The 16,165-nt window shown below is 37.6% G+C and overlaps 1 protein-coding gene across 3 annotated transcripts in view; it reads left to right on the plus strand.

The window, feature by feature from the left end:
- Positions 1-16,165, plus strand: part of WDR44 (WD repeat domain 44) — a 95,899-nt gene that overhangs the window by 36,973 nt on the left and 42,761 nt on the right. For all 3 annotated transcript variants that reach the window (XM_032258333.1, XM_032258334.1, XM_032258335.1), the window contains 6 exons: positions 3,111-3,185; positions 8,427-9,063; positions 9,857-9,987; positions 11,060-11,155; positions 12,778-12,914; positions 14,134-14,217. In XM_032258333.1, the coding sequence (XP_032114224.1) occupies positions 3,111-3,185; positions 8,427-9,063; positions 9,857-9,987; positions 11,060-11,155; positions 12,778-12,914; positions 14,134-14,217 (1,160 nt within the window). The remainder of the gene's footprint in view (positions 1-3,110; positions 3,186-8,426; positions 9,064-9,856; positions 9,988-11,059; positions 11,156-12,777; positions 12,915-14,133; positions 14,218-16,165) is intronic.

Below are 16,165 nucleotides of genomic sequence, written 5' to 3' on the forward strand. Positions count from 1 at the left end.
TAAGATGTATGTATTAACTGAAGAAAGAGCATGCATCATTCAACATTCATTCAGCAAATGATTATTTAGTGCCGGACACTGTTTTAGGTACTGAACAAACTGTAGCTAGAACAAACAAGGTTCATGCTTTCATGGAGCTTACATTCTAGTGGGACAGGGAATAGATAAAAAAATAAGCAAGTAAATAATGTTATTTCAAACGATAAGTGCAATGAAGGAAAATAGGATAATGTTATCCCAGCACCATTTATTGAATAGGGAAGCCTTTCCCCATTGTTTTTATAAGGTTTGTCAAAGATCAGATGGTTGTAGGTATGCGGTCTTATTTCTATATTTTCTATTCTGTTCCGTTGGTCTATGTGTCTGTTTTTGTACCAGTATCATGCTGTTTGGTTACAGTAGCCCTGTAGCATAGTTTGAGGTTGGGTAGCATGATGCCTCCAGCTTTGTTCTTTTTTGCTTAGGATTTGCTTTGGCTATTCAGGCTCTTTTCTGGTTCCTTATGAATTTTAAAATAAATTCTAGTTCTTTGAAGAATCTCAATGGTAGTTTAATAAAAATGGCACTAAATCTGTAAATTGCCTTGGGCAGTGTGGCCATTTTAACACTATTGATTCTTCCTATCCATGAACGTGGAATGTTTTTCCATTTGTTGTGTCATCTCTGGTTTCTTTGAGCAGTAGTTTGTAATTCTCCTTTCACCACCCTAGTTAGCTGTATTCATGGGTATTTCTTTTTGTGGCACTTGCGAATGGAAGTATGTTCCTGATTTGGCTCTCGGCTTGACTGTTATTAGTGCATAGGAATGCTAGTTATTTTTGCACATTGATTTTGTATCCTGAGACTTTGCTGAGGTTATTTATCAAATTAAGAAGCTTTTGGGCTGAGACTATGGGTTATCTGGATATAAGATCATATTGTCTGCAAACAAGGATATTTTGACATCCTCTCTTCAATCCTGTTATTTGGTATATTCCAAAAGGAATAAAAATCATTCTATTATAAAGACACATGCACACAAATGTTCATTACAGCACTATTCACAATAGCAAAGACATGCAATCAACCTGAATGCCCATCAATGATAGACTGGATAAAGAAAATGTGGATATATACCATAGAATACTGTGCAGCTATAAAAAAGAAAGAGATCATGTCCTTTGCAGGCACATGGATGGAGCTGGAGGCCATTATCCTTGGCAAACTACGCAGGAATAGAAAGCCAAATACTGCACGTTCTCACTTATAAGTGGGAGCTAAATGATGCGCACACATGAAGACATGGGGGGAACAACGTACATGTTTGGGTCTACAAGAAGGTGAAGAGTGGGAGGAGGGAGAAGATCAGGTTAAATGACTAATGTGTACTAGGCTTAATACCTGGGTGATGAAATAATCTGTCCAACAAAACCCTATGATACAAGTTTACCTAGGTAACAAATCTGCAGATGTACCCCTGAATTTAAAAGTTAAAAAAAAGAAAGAAAAATAGGATAGTATGATAGAAAGTTAAGGGGTTAGATAAGTCTGTTTTGAGATGGTCAGGGAAGTATTTTCTGATAAAATAGCACTTGAGCTGGGACCCTGATGGCAAGGAACCGTCCTATTGGCCAGAGTGTAATCGCGGGGGAGTGATATGTGAGGGAGATGAGGAATGTAGAAGATATCAAAAATGTAGGCAGAGGCCATGTCTTGTTTAGGCCTTCATGGGCCTTGGTACAGTTTGGATTTTATCTAACACTTAAAAGTCCATAAAACAATTTTTTTCTGGAAAAATCTGTGTAAGATTGGTAGTATTCCCAATATTCTGAAGAGGAATTCAATGCTCAAAGATATTGCAAGTTCTACAGAAATTTCACTGGCATGTTAAATCTTTAACATTTTAATAATCTCTGGAGTAATTTTATTAATGAGCCTATCATGATCACATCCTGATACTTGTATAAATGTATAAATAATTACTTTGCCTTGGGTCCCTTATCTGTCTAAAATGATTATAGTGACCTTCCTCTAACAAGCTCTGTGATGTGCACAAAGAATTATGATGTTTTTCTTATTATCAAGAGTAGCATTCAAATTGCTGTACTTCCATAAGTAGAAAGACAACTTGAGATTGAGTAGAGTATTGTATTGAGATTTGCAAGTATGATTGCCTTATTTTACCCTATTTTTTTTCCAGCAGAAATGCAGTACCAATTTCTAACCTCCCAAATATATATATATATGTACGTATGTGTATATAAATGTATACGTAGATATATATGTATTTTTGGTGGGTTTAATTTTTTTCATCTTTTTTCATACTTTTAGGGGCTTCATTTAACTTCTGGTTAAGTCTTGGTTTCTTTTATCTAAAGTATGTAGAATGTTAAGAAAACTATTCCCTAAATGTGGTTTTCTGTGTTGCATACTTTTTTTTGTATTTGTGCATATTTTTGGAGCAATGCTTTGGGAAAAACAATAATTTTGATTCAACCCCATGCTTAAATCCTTAATCCTTTTTAGCTACAAAGGTACTTAGAAGTTATCTTCCATTACAGTTTTCTAATGTTAAAAAGTTGAGCAAGTTTTCACATTTAAAGGTAAATATCCTATTGTAGAATAATAGAATATTGCTGATTGGTAACTTTCTTATGCAAATTACATGGTCCCATTTGGCATAAAATTTCTGGGCCTCTATCAGTATTCAGAAATCTAAGCCCTTTAGGCTGGGCACGGTGGCTTACGCCTGTAATCCCAGCACTTTGGGAGGCTGAGGCGGGTAGATCACTTGAGGTCAGGAGTTTGAGACCAGCCTGGCCAATAAGGCGAAACCCTGTCTCTACTAAAAATACAAAAATTAGCCAGGTGTGGTAGCACGTGCCTGTAATCCCAACTACTCAGGAGGCTGAGACAAGAGGCAGAGGTTGCAGTGAGCCGAGATGGTGCCACTGCACTCCAGACTGGGTGACAGAGTGAGACTCCGTTCCCCCCCAAAAAAGAAGAAATCTAAGCCCTTTAAGGGCCTTTGATTTATTAATGCAACATTTTCTCATTTGTCCCCCTTTAAAGTGTATTTTTAAAGAAAAGATGTCGTCATTTGGTCTCTATTTCTTTTCTTTTTCAAACAGGAAACAGAGAATACTGCATACAAAGTTGGAAATGAGTCACCTGTACAAGAATTGAAACCAGATGTGTCTAAAAAGGTTGGAAAGATATAATGTCAATATCAGTTTATAGCACACATATTTAAATGGTATATTTCAGACAGTTTTTATATTCTTTTAGTATAGTGCTCTGTACATGGTTGATGTTCAGTAAATATTTCATGAATCTGTCAAATTGTGGTTGAAGATATTTCAGGCTTTCTAGAACTCCTTTTCATAGTCTAACTGGTAATTTATCGTTGTAACAGTATTTTGTAAAATATTTTATTTTCTATTGTATTTTCATCAGAATAAGCCCTAACTATTCCTGAGATTACTACCTGGAGTTATGGGTATTGAAAAGCTCAGCGCAGCAACCTTCTGATGTCTTTAGGAATCAGAAGTTATAAGAAGTCCTTATTCTGATAGTACCTTTGATACCTTTTAAAAAATTGATGCTATGAAGCTTCAAAGGTTGGTTTACTAGAAGAGACCAAGCACAAGATCAGTAATTTGAAAATGGGCAGTTCACAGTATCAGAATAAAACTCAAGGAGAAAGACAGGATGGTGTGTTTTTATTCATTTATAAATGTTTTAAGTGTTTTCTGTGTCCTAAGCAATGTTCTAGCCAGTGGGTCTCCAGAGGCTAACAGAATGACACATTCTCCACCCCAGAGTTTCTCCAATAGTGTTACTTGACATTTTGGACTAATAGAGAGTAGGGCCTATTATGTACATTGTAATATGTTTTAGCAATATCCCTGGCTTCTACTTACTAGATGCCAGTAGCATCCCCAACCCCCAATTATGACAACCAAATATATCTCCAGACATCAGCAAATGTCTGGGGAGGGGTATGGAACAAAATAACCCCTAATGGAAAATCATTGTTGTATCCTGATGGAATTTAGAAATTTAATGGACTATGGTTTTTTTTGTGTTTTTTTTTTTTTTGAGGCAGGATCTCACTTTCTCCCAAGCTAGAGTGCAGTGGCACGATCATGGCTCTCTGCAGCCTCTATCTCCTGGGCTCAAGTGATCCTCCCACCTCAGCTTCCCAAGTAGCTGGGACTACAGGTGTGTGCCACCGCACCTGGCTAATTTTTGTATTTTATGTAGAGACAAGGTTTTGCCGTGCTTCCCAGGCTGGTCTCAAAATTCTGAGCTCAGGCAATCCACCTACCTCAGGCTCCCAAAGCGCTGGGATTATAGGTGTACAACACTGTGACCAGCCAGACTACACATATTTTAATATTGATCATACTTTTTCCTTTAAAAGAAAAATATTCCCTTTTGGAACAAATGGTGGATTGCATGCCAGTGTACATTAACAGGAATTGAACCATTTTTTTAAAAAAATAAGAAATTGCCTACAATTCTATACTATAACACACAGTTGTCTTGATTTTTCAGCATTTCCTTCTGGTTCTCACCCATTAGCGTACACTTTTCTGCCTAATTGTAGTGTAGGTAGAATTTTATATTCTATCTTTTACTCTTACCATTTTTAGATTTTCCTCATATTTCTATATGATTTCCATACTCAGATGCATCGATTTCCATCAAGTAAATGGATTACAATGTATCTAGCCATTTTTATTGTTGAAAATTAAAATATTCCTATTTTTTCCACTATAGCTTTTCTAATCTTTTTAAAGAATGTTTTTCTTAGGAAAAATTACAAATGGGTAACTATTTCTAGTTAATGGAGAAAAAAATTTTTTTGTTTTTGTTTTTTGAGACAGAGTTTCGCCCTGTTGCTCAGGCTGGAGTGCGGTGGCACAATCTTGGATCACCGCAACCTCCACCTCCCGGGTTCAAGCGATTCTCCTGCCTCAGCCTCCTGAGTAGCTGGGACTACAGGTGCGTGTCACCACGCCTGGCTAATTTTTTGTATTTTTAGTAGAGACCATGTTAGCCAGAATGGTCTCGATCTCCTGACCTCGTGATCTGCCCACCCCACCTCCCAAAGTGCTAGGATTACAGGCGTGAGTCACCATACCCGGCCAAAAAGATGTTTTTAAGGAGAGTTTAAAAGTTGAAAAAGTAGTGAGAAAACACTATGGACCAGAGTGAGGTTTAAGATGCTAAATAATCGCTTTTTACGTTCTAGCCTTTTTAATTAAATTAAGTATGAATCGCTAATGATAAAGACTATGGGGACATACCCTGGATGACGGCACACTCTGCTTTCAAGTAGCTTACATTTTAATAGAGGAAATTGGATAAACACAAAACTAAATGCAATATGTTCAAATAAACTTACAAACTATTGTAAGAACACAAAGGAAAGGAGACTTCTTGCTTGGGGGTAGGAATGAGGATGACTTCATGGAGGAGGTAGCATCTGAGCTGTTTCTTAAGGAATGCATAAGATTTGGACAGGCCAAGATGGGAGAGGAAAGGCCTTTCTAAAGGCATGGAGGTAGGGAACGTGCAGAACATTTGAGGATGAGCTAGAGAGAAAAGTTAGGGCCAGAGTATAGGAATGCCTTGTGTCATACTAAACTGTGCTTTTTATTTTGTAATCACTGGGAAAGCAGTGAGGTTTTTGTTTTTTTGTTTTGAGATTTGAGTCTCATTCTGTTCCCAGGCTGGAGTGCAGTGATGTGATCTCAGCTCACTGCCACCTCCACCTTCCAGTTTCAAGCAATTCTTCTGCCTCAGCCTCCTAAGTAGCTGGGATTACAGGCACACACCACCACGCCAGGCTAATTTTTTTTTTTTTTTTTTTGTATTTTAAGTAGAAACAGGCTGGTTTCTACTTAAAATAGCCTGGTTTTGAACTCCTGACCTCAGGTGATCCGCCCACCTCGGCCTCTCAGAGTCCTGGGATTACATGCGTGAGCCACTGTGCCTGGCTGCAGTGAGCTTTTGGAAGCAAACAGTGCTTTAGCATAATCATCTCTTTGTATGTCTTGGTTCTCACTGTTCCTTAGTCTTTCCCTTTTAACTGTCTCCTAAAACCCAGAAAAAAATGACAGGGGTAGGCACCATAAGAAGGCATCATGGAGCATATCAAGAGGCAGAAAGCATGGACCTTGCTCTCCAGGAACTAATTATCTGGTGTAGAGAAAGTAAATAGAGCTAGCCCATATACTGCTCTGTATTTGTTTTATAGTTCATACTATACTGAACAGTAAGAAGAAAAATAGAAGTTCAGAGGAGGGAGAGATTGTTCTTAGATAAGGGATTGGGGAAGACAGGATTTTCAACCACATTTTAGACCCCTCTTATGGCACAGACATTTCCATTATGCATAGTGATTATTTCAAGCCTTTATACTCTCCTCATGCTCACTGTACCCACCCACACCCCACCTTACTTTTGGCAGATAACCTTGTTTCCTACTCCACATAAATATTAGAGGCTAATAAGCCTGAACTCATTCCTTTCTATCATCTCTCACTTCCTTTACCTACATATTTATTTTCATTTCTTACCTCTTTTTCATGTCATCCATCACTGAAGATAGTATTCTTGTTTTCTGTCCAAAGTAGTGTGGTATAATACAAAGATCACTGGATTTTTAAGAAAGACCTGGATTTCAGTCTTGGCTTTGTAGCTTATTAATTGTGGGATTGGCAAAGTTCTTAATGTCTTTACCTTGGAGTCCTGCATTTCTAGAAGGGAGGTAATCCAGCTACCTCACAAAGGTCTATATGACAATTAAATGAGAATTTGTATACTAGGTCTAATACACAGTAGGCCTTCTTTCCTTTCTTTTCCGGAACATTGCTCTGTTATCTTCTTTTCCAGTGGTTTCTTCCCTTCAGGTTATAAAAGCGCTAGGTCACTTTATTGAAGTCTTTTTGCATTTATAGCTAAGCTTTTTGAAAATGCAGACCGTGCTAATGTCTCTATATCTTTACCTCTTATTAATTCCCAAATCCATTGTGGGAATTGGATGACTTCTGCTATCACTGTTATCCTTGAGGTTCTAAGTGCTCAGTAACCACCTAATTGACAAATTAGTTGGACTCTGGTTAGTTCTGGTGAAAACAAGGTAATTTCTAAGGTTACCAATTTGAAGATTGAGAAAAACTAACATATCAAATATAGTAAGGAATTAAGGATGAATATTACTGAGCAACAGTAATATCCAGTTCAAGTTTGCATGAAATTGTAGTAAACCAGATTAGGATGGTTCTGTGATACATTCCATTAACTTTCTGAAGCCAAGGAATTGAGAAAGCAGAAGTTATTCATGGTTGGACATGGCGGCAGGATAAGTGATCTGGGAGATTTAATGACAAGACTGGGGAGAAAATATATTTTTTTCTAAATGTTAGTAGAAGATAATAGAAAGCTTGTTTATATTTTCAGCTACGTGTAAGAAATAAAGGGGGCCGGGCACAGTAGCTCATGCCTGTAATCCTAGCATGTTTGGAGGCTGAGATGGGCGGATCACCTGAGGTCAGGAGTTCAAGACCAGCCTGGCCAACATGGTGAAACCCCATCTCTACTGAAAATACAAAAATTAGCCAGGCATGGGGCACACGCCTGTAATCCCAGCTTTTTGGGAGGCTGAGGCAGGAGAATTAATTGCTTGAGGGGAGACGGAGGTTGCAGTGAGCCGAGATTATGCCGCAGCACTCCAGGCTGGGTAACAGAGTGAGACTCTGTTTAAAAAAAAAAAAAAAAAGAAAGAAAGAAAGAAAAGGAAGGATAAGACAAGGTTAACTGGGTATTTGAACTCTTTTCATGGTCCTGCCATCACTCCAAATAGTGGAGTTTAGGTGTAGTCTGTTTAAGAATGTTAATCTCCCTGCATCTGCTGGTTTTTGGGTCATAAGCTTGAGTTCAGAGCCAAACAACTTGAATTCTTCTCCTGGGTGGATTTGGATTATCATGATTTTGTTAAGTAGGCTGAAACCAGTAGGCTGGTATTACAACTAGTTTTGCATAAATATGTAAATGAATCAGGATATTGAGTCTTAATGTAAGTTTAGGATTGAACTTGATTTTACAGGGTTATTTGACCTTTTGTGCCTAAGTATTAACACAAATTCCTTATTATGAGGGCTAAGAGTATAGATTCTGGAATCAAACTCCCTGGGTTTATACCTGCTTCATCACTCACTTGCTTTGCGACCTTGGACAAATCATTTGATTAGTTCCCTCATTTGTAAAATGGTGAAAATAGGAGTGGAATCTCATAAGGTTGTTGTGAAGATTAAAATATGTAAAGTGTTAAGAACATTGCCTGGCGTGTACTAAGCACTATGTAAATGATTAGCTGTTATTACATTCTTATAAATAGCTTCATTTTTAAAAACTGCTTTTAACACTTTCATCAGATTATTGAAAGTATTATTGAGGAGAGTCAGAAAGTACTACAGCTTGAAGATGACTCTTTGGATTCCAAAGGAAAAGAACTCTCTGATCAGGCTACTGCCAGTCCTATTGTGGCTAGAACAGATCTGAGCAATATACCCGGACTGTTAGCCATAGATCAAGTACTACAGGAAGAATCCCAAACAGCAGAGAGTCAGAATACATTTGAAGAGACTGAATTAGAATTAAAAAAATGTTTTCCTTCTGATGAAACCTGTGAGAAACCAATAGATGAAACCATGAAGTTAACTGAAGTAAGTTCACCTGAGCAGCTTAATGTGCCTGAAACTGAAACAGAAGTATTGAACAAGGAAGCAGTGGAAGTCAAAGGAAGTGATATTCTAGAGCCTGTGTCCTCAGACTCTTTATCTACTAAAGATTTTGCCACTGGGGAAGAAGTGGCCCCTGCCAAACCCCCAAGACACCTTACTCCAGAACCTGATATAGTGGCTAGTACAAAGAAGCCTGTTCCAGCACGCCCACCTCCTCCAACTAATTTCCCACCTCCTAGACCTCCACCTCCATCTCGACCTGCTCCACCACCAAGAAAAAAGAAAAGCGAACTGGAATTTGAGACTCTGAAAACGCCTGATCTAGATGGCAAGTATTAATTGAGAAATAACTCTGTTGGTTGGGTACAGTGGCTCATACCTGTAATCCCAGCAATTTGGGAGGCCAGGGCAGGCAGATTGCTTGTGAGCTCAGTTAAGAGCAGCCTGGGCAACATGGCAAAACGCCATCTGAACCAAAAAAAAAAAATATAAAATTAGCCGATCATGGTGGCACGTGCCTGTAGTCTCAGCTACTTGGGAGACTGAGACAGGGGAATTGCTTGGGCCTGGGAGGCAGAGGCTGCAGTGAGCCAAGATTATGCCATTGTACTCCAGCCTTTATGATCAGAGTGAAACCTTGTCTCAAAAAAAAAAAAAAGAGAGAAAGAGAGACAAATAACTCTTTGTGGTGAAATTTTGGAGTTGAAACTATTTACCTTTCTGCTTTTATTTCAGTTTATTAAAAAAAAAACACTGGCAACCAAGTTATTAAAAGTATTTCTTTAGTAATAGACAAAATATAAAAATGTTTACATTGGTGAAAGTTACTTTACTGTAATTGAACACTTGAGCAGACTCAAACTTTCAAATCTATTGCCATCTGAGAAAGAGTGGCATGGTAACAAAAACATGGGATGTGGAGACCTAAAGTCTGAATTCAAGTCCTGCATCTTTTTTTTATGAGCTGTCTAGTCTTGAGGAAGTTAAATAACTTGTTTGAACCATGGTTTCCCTGAATAGGAAATGAGAGTAATCAAGCCACTTTCCTCACAGGGTTGTTATAAGAATAAAAAAAAAAAAGGTTGTAATTGTTGTTGTTATCATTATCATTATCATTGCAGTTCCCAAAGAGAATATTACGTCTGATTCTCTCCTAACTGCAAACATGGCTTCAGAGAGTATGGTCAAGGATTCTCAGCCTTCTCTTGATTTGGCAAGTGCTACCAGTGGAGAAAAAATAGTTACTGCCCAGGTTGGTGAATTAGTGTTCTATTCCATATAGGCTTTATCAGCTCTCTCCAACTGACTGGTTTGTTGATTGTTGAGGCTTCTATGTTCTGCAGACCAAATATTTCTTTGTTCCCCACATCTGGCCTCCTTACTTCCCTCGATCAGCTCTGCTGCAAACTAACTGGGCGAGCCTAGCAAGCTGTTTAGCATCTGGATCTCAGATGCTCCATCTATAACATGGAGGAAAAATCCTTCCTTTAGGGTTTGAAATGAGCTAAAATATGCCAAGTATCTAGCAGGTAATAGGTATTCCAAAAATTCCAGATGCTACTATTTGTAATATTGTTGGTACTAATAAACACCAACTATAGTCTATATTTACCTGTCCTGTATTGCTCAAAATTGAAGACTTTTTTTTTTATAATTTCCTTTTCCCAATCAGAAAAAACTTTATATACTAGGCAGTGGGCTACACAGAAGACTTGATAACATTACTTTTACCACAGATAGATTCTGCATCTCAGAGCTACTTACTTGGTAGCTATGGTGGGCCGGGTTACCGGACTAGAACATATGACACTATAGTCTTGTTATAGCCTTAGAGCAAGGATCAGTCGTGGCCTGCTTTGGTAGGGTCCCCAAGCTAAGAATGTTCTTTATGTTTTTTAAAGTCGTTTAAAATAAGAAGAATTTTTATTTTAATAAAGACTCTATATGAACAAAAAAGCCTAAAATATTTACTGTCTGGCTATTTATAGAGAGAAGTTTTCTGACCCCTACATTTGAGATAGCTACACACAGTCCAGATTAATAGCACTCTTAGTAGAGAAATGCTTTTTTGGGCAGGTTCAAATAGAACATTTATTTGTTTTCAAGAATACTAAGACATTATTTCATGGGCAGCAATAGTTTTGGTTCCTAATGTTTTTCAGCATGCTAGGAAAAATGAAGGACTGAAATGTAGTGTTCCATTTAGATTTTCAGCAGATTCCATTATCTGAATTATGAAATTCTTTAGAACTGTGTGTGGTAATAATTGAAAATTTATAGAAATTGATTCAGTCTAATTTCTGTTTATAAAATTATATTTCCAGGAAAATGGAAAAGCACCTGATGGGCAGACGATAGCAGGTGAAGTGATGGGCCCTCAGAGACCTAGATCCAACTCTGGGAGAGAGCTTACTGATGAGGTAGAAATAGATTTTTTTGTTCTTAAAACATAAAGTACAAAAGACATAATGGGAAGATGAAAATGTTTTGGAGTTGGATGATAATAATGGTTACATAACAATGTGAATGTATTTAATGACCCACAACTATACACTTAAAAATTGTTAAAATGTTAAACTTTTTGTTATGTGTAGTTTATTACAATTTAAAATTTTTTTAAAGTTTATTGCTGTTAGGCAAAAAAAAATACAGAAGAAAAAATGAAGATTGAAGGTTGTCTTTGTTTTGTTGATATGTTGGATGTTGCATCTCTGACTTAAACTTGCCCTTTTTGTTATATAGTGGAATAAATATATTAAAAGCAAGGTTCGTATTTTATAGAAAGTGAGCTTTAAAAGAACATGATATTGAGGCCAGGTGCGGTGGCTCACTCCTGTAATCCCAGCACTTTGGGAGGCTGAGGCAGGCAGGTCACATGAAGTCAGGAGTTCAAGACCAGCCTGGCCAACGTGGCGAAACCCTGTCTCTACTGAAAATACAAAAATTATACAGGCATGATGGCGTACACCTGTAATCCTGGTTACTCAGAGGCTAAGGCAGGAGAATCACTTGAACCTGGGAGGCAGAGATTGCAGTGCGCTGAGATTGTGCCACTGTACTCCAGCCTGGGTGACAGAGTGAGATTCTGTCTCAAGAAAAAAAAATTTTTGTTTAAATAATAATAATAATAAAAGAACTTGATATTATAAATACATGTTATACCAACATAATTTTTTTTATTATTTTAATGGTTTCTTACAATTAAAATTTGGTATGCACCTATTAGCTAACTTATTCAGAATTAAATTTTACAGCAAAATTTTAGTTTATGTTTCTTTAAAGAATACTTTTTTTTTTTAAATATTGCACTTTGGAAAACAGTTTGGTAGTTCCTCAAAATGTTAAACATGGTATTACCATGACCCAGCACCTCCATTCTTTTGTATATACCAATGAGAAATGGAAACATATGTTCACACAGAAAATGTACACAAATATTCATGGCATCATTATTCATAACATCCAAAAAGTGAAAACAACCCAAATGTCCATCACTAATAAATGGATAAATAAAATGTGGTATATTCATACAAAGTTATATTTTTCAGCAATTAAAAGGAATGAAGGAATAAAGTACTGGTACATGCTACAGCATGGATAAACCTTGGAAACGTCATGCTAAGTTAAAGAAACCATACGTAAATAAAAGGCCGTATGATTTAATTTATATGAAATGTCCCGAATAGGCAAATCTATAGAGACAGAAAGTACATTAGTATTTGCCAGGGGCTAGGAGGAAAGGGAAATGAGGTGTGACTGCTAATGGGTAAGGAGTTTCCTCTTGGGGTGCAGAAAATGTTCTGACTTAGTGGTGATGTTTGTACAACTCTGTGAATATACTAAAAACCATTGACTTATATGCTTTAAATGAGTGCATTTTGTGGTATGTGAATTATATCTCAATAAAAATCTTGGAATTTATTCTGTGCAGTATTCAATGTATCTAAAAAAGCCTTTAGCTTACATTTTGGGGGATTCTGTAGACTCAAAAAGATAATTAAATTATAGGTCATCTTGGTGTGATTTTTTTTTTTAACTTCAGGAAATTTTAGCTAGTGTAATGATTAAGAACCTGGATACTGGAGAAGAAATACCTTTGAGTCTTGCAGAAGAGAAACTACCAACAGGCATTAATCCTCTCACTCTACACATCATGAGAAGGACAAAAGAATATGTAAGGTATGGCCTAATGTTGTTATTTGTCATTTGTCATTTATAGTATTTCAGAGTCATTAAGATTTCTCTGTTAATGAACTGTGACAATCCCTAACTTGGTTTCATTCACCCTTTTTTTTTTTTTATTCTGGAATTAAAATAGAGTTAGATAATATATGTCTTCTTTAACTTGGCTCTCCATTATGAGTGTACAGTTACTGGGGGGACATAGTATAAATATTAAATCCCATAGCACTTAGTTTCTTTTTTTAAATGATTTATATTATACTTGAAACAATAAAAAACAGTGAGGCAGCCAGGTGTGGTAGTTCACATGTTGTAATCCCAGCACTTTGGGAGGCTGAGGCAGGAGAATGACTTGAGTTCAGGAGTTAAGAGAGGAGCCCGGGCAACATAGTGAGACCTCATATCTACTAAAAAAAAATCATAACAGCAACAACAACAAAAAACGTTGAGGCTAAAAAGCTGTGTAGAATGAACACTTAGTCTTCTGAAACCTTGCTTTAAGGATCATAAATTGTATAAATATTTGTGCTGTTTTTGTAGGATCAGAAAATGGCTTTAAAATGAAATGAGTGACTTTACTATGAGATGTATGTCGACCTAAGGAATCATTTCTGCAAAAGCAGGAGCTATTTTATTAAATGTAATGTATGTTGTACCTAATGAGTAGCAAGGAAGATGCCCTCAAGTTACTTTATTATTCCTCTACAGCACATTTTGCCAAGCAGAAGCCTTGTTTGTAGGTTTTTCATTAAGTTTCTAAATTGCATTCATTTATATGTTGTACATTGTACCTTGCTTAAAGATTCTTTTCTTCAATTTCTGAAGCCTTTCAGTTCTCAAGGTCCATCATTTAAATTAAAATTATAAAGGCCAGGCACAGTGGCACACGCCTGTAATCCTAGCACTTTGGGAGGCCAAGGCGGGTGGATTGCCTGAGCTCAGGAGTTCGAGACCAACCTGGGCAACACAGTGAAACCCTGTCTCTACTAAAATACAAAAAATTAGCTCGGCATGGCAGCATGCTCCTATAGTCCCAGCTTCTCGGGAGACTGAGCAGAAGAATTGTTTGAACCCAGGAGGCAGAGGTTGCAGTGAACCAAGATCACGCCACTGCACTCCAGCCTGGGCAATAGAGTGAGACTGCGTCTCGGAAAAAAAAAAAAAAAAAAAGTGTAGAAGAAATGGTTTCTTTTAAAACAACTTCCTCTTCTTACAGTAATGACGCAGCACAGTCAGATGATGAAGAGAAGTTACAGTCTCAACCAACAGATACTGATGGTGGAAGGTTAAAACAGAAAACGTGAGTTACAGTACATCCCTTTTCTTCATTTCAGCTTTTTATTTTAAAAAAATGAGAACTACCATACTATTTTAAATCATGCTCCATATAGTTTTTATGACTACCCACCACCAATCCTCCCTGCCCCTCACCGATGGATTATGAAGTTGTATTAATTAGTTTTAAAACATCTGGGCCAGGCGTGGTGGCTCACACCTGTAATCTCAGCACTTTGGAAGGCCAAGGCAGGCAGATCACCTGAGATCAGGAGTTCAAGACCAGCCTGGCCAACATGGTGAAACCCCATCTCTACTAAAAATACAAAAATTATCTGGGCATGGTGATGGGTGCCTATAATCCCAGCTACTCGGGAGGCTGAAGCAGGAGAATCACTTGAACCTGGGAGGTGGATTTCACTGCACTCCAGCCTGGGCCACAGAGCAAGGCTTCGCCTCAAAAAAAAATGTAATATAATAAAGCATCTGACATGCAGAAAATGACCAATAAGTGTTGCACAATTCCTGTGTTGTTTTTCTACTGGTAGGTAGGTATCAGAAGTGTTAGTAGAAGAACATGATTGTCCTTAAGGTTGTCTTTTCCCTTTCTCTTCATATCTACAATCCTGTTTGTCTTTCTGAACCCAATTATAATGAGATTCTTCCTGACTACTCCAGTCCATAGCAATTTTCTTTCTTTTCTCAATTTTGACAATACCTGTAGCCTATAACTTACTTTTTCCCTTTATCATATATTATCTTAAACTGTTTTCAGACAAATACACATTAAACAAAGCATATGTTGCAAAAGGATTGTAATTATGCCATCCTTCTGTTTCTCCTACAAACTTCTAGATCAGTGGTGGGCCTATACGTTTTGTTTGATTATACACAAGTCACTAAATTGATAATAATTAAGTCTAAGGTTCAAAGTAAATTCTCCACTTGAGTCTTATCTTTTCCTAGTGTGTACAAAGAAAGCATTGAGAATTTTTAGGAAAGATGTACCTAAAATGTAGGCATATGATAGTACCTCAGATATTTGGAACTTGGCCATCTAGTAGTTGCAGTTATTGGGAACCTGAGAATTAGGAATTACTACAATTATTCAGAGACAGGTAAACATCCAGGAGAGATGTCACATAGTCCATGCACTAAAACTCATTATTTTTCTAAGAGAAAAGTTCCTCAGGTTTATTCAAAGCCATTATTGCTTATTTCTTACATCATTTTTTGAAAACTCTGGTCATCTAGGGTCTGAGCTCACTGCAAAATAGAAGCAGTAAACTGTAGCCGGGCATGGTGGCTCACACCTGTAATCCCAGCACTTTGGGAGGCCAAGGCGGGTAGATCACCTGAGGTTGGGAGTTCAAGACCAGCCTGACCAACATGGAGAAACCCCATCTCTATTAAAAAAAAAAAAAAATACAAAAAAAAAAAGCAGCAGCAAACTGTGACAACATGTAAGTTGACACACAAGAATGTCAGGTAACCAGAAAAGTGATAAAAGAACTCATAATATAGCCAGGCACAGTGGCTCATGCCTGTAATCGCAGCATTTTGGGAGGCCAAGATAGGAGGATCACTTTGAGAGCAGCCTAAGCAACATAGACTCACTCTTTACAAAAAATTTTGCAGGCATGGTGGCACACACTTGTGGTCTCAGCTACTCAGGAGGCTGAGATGGGAGAATTGCTTGAGCCTGGGGGGCTGCAGTGAAGCATGATCTCATCCTGGACTCCAGCCTGGGTGACCAAGCCAGACCTTGTCAAAAAGAAAGAGGAGAGAGAGAGAGAGAAGGGAGGGAGGGAAAAAGAAAAGAAAGAACTCATACGGAAGGAAGGAAGGAAAAAGAAAAGAAAGAAAGAACTCATATCACAACCAAAGGAAGGATGGAAAAGAAAAAACTCATAAGGAAGGAGGGAAAAAGGAAAGAAAGAACTCATAGCACAACCAAAGGAAGGAAGGAAAAG

This window comes from Sapajus apella, unplaced genomic scaffold (assembly GCF_009761245.1).
Source record: "Sapajus apella isolate SASKATOON/1434 unplaced genomic scaffold, GSC_monkey_1.0 scaffold102, whole genome shotgun sequence".
NCBI classification, from domain to species: domain Eukaryota; kingdom Metazoa; phylum Chordata; class Mammalia; order Primates; family Cebidae; genus Sapajus; species Sapajus apella.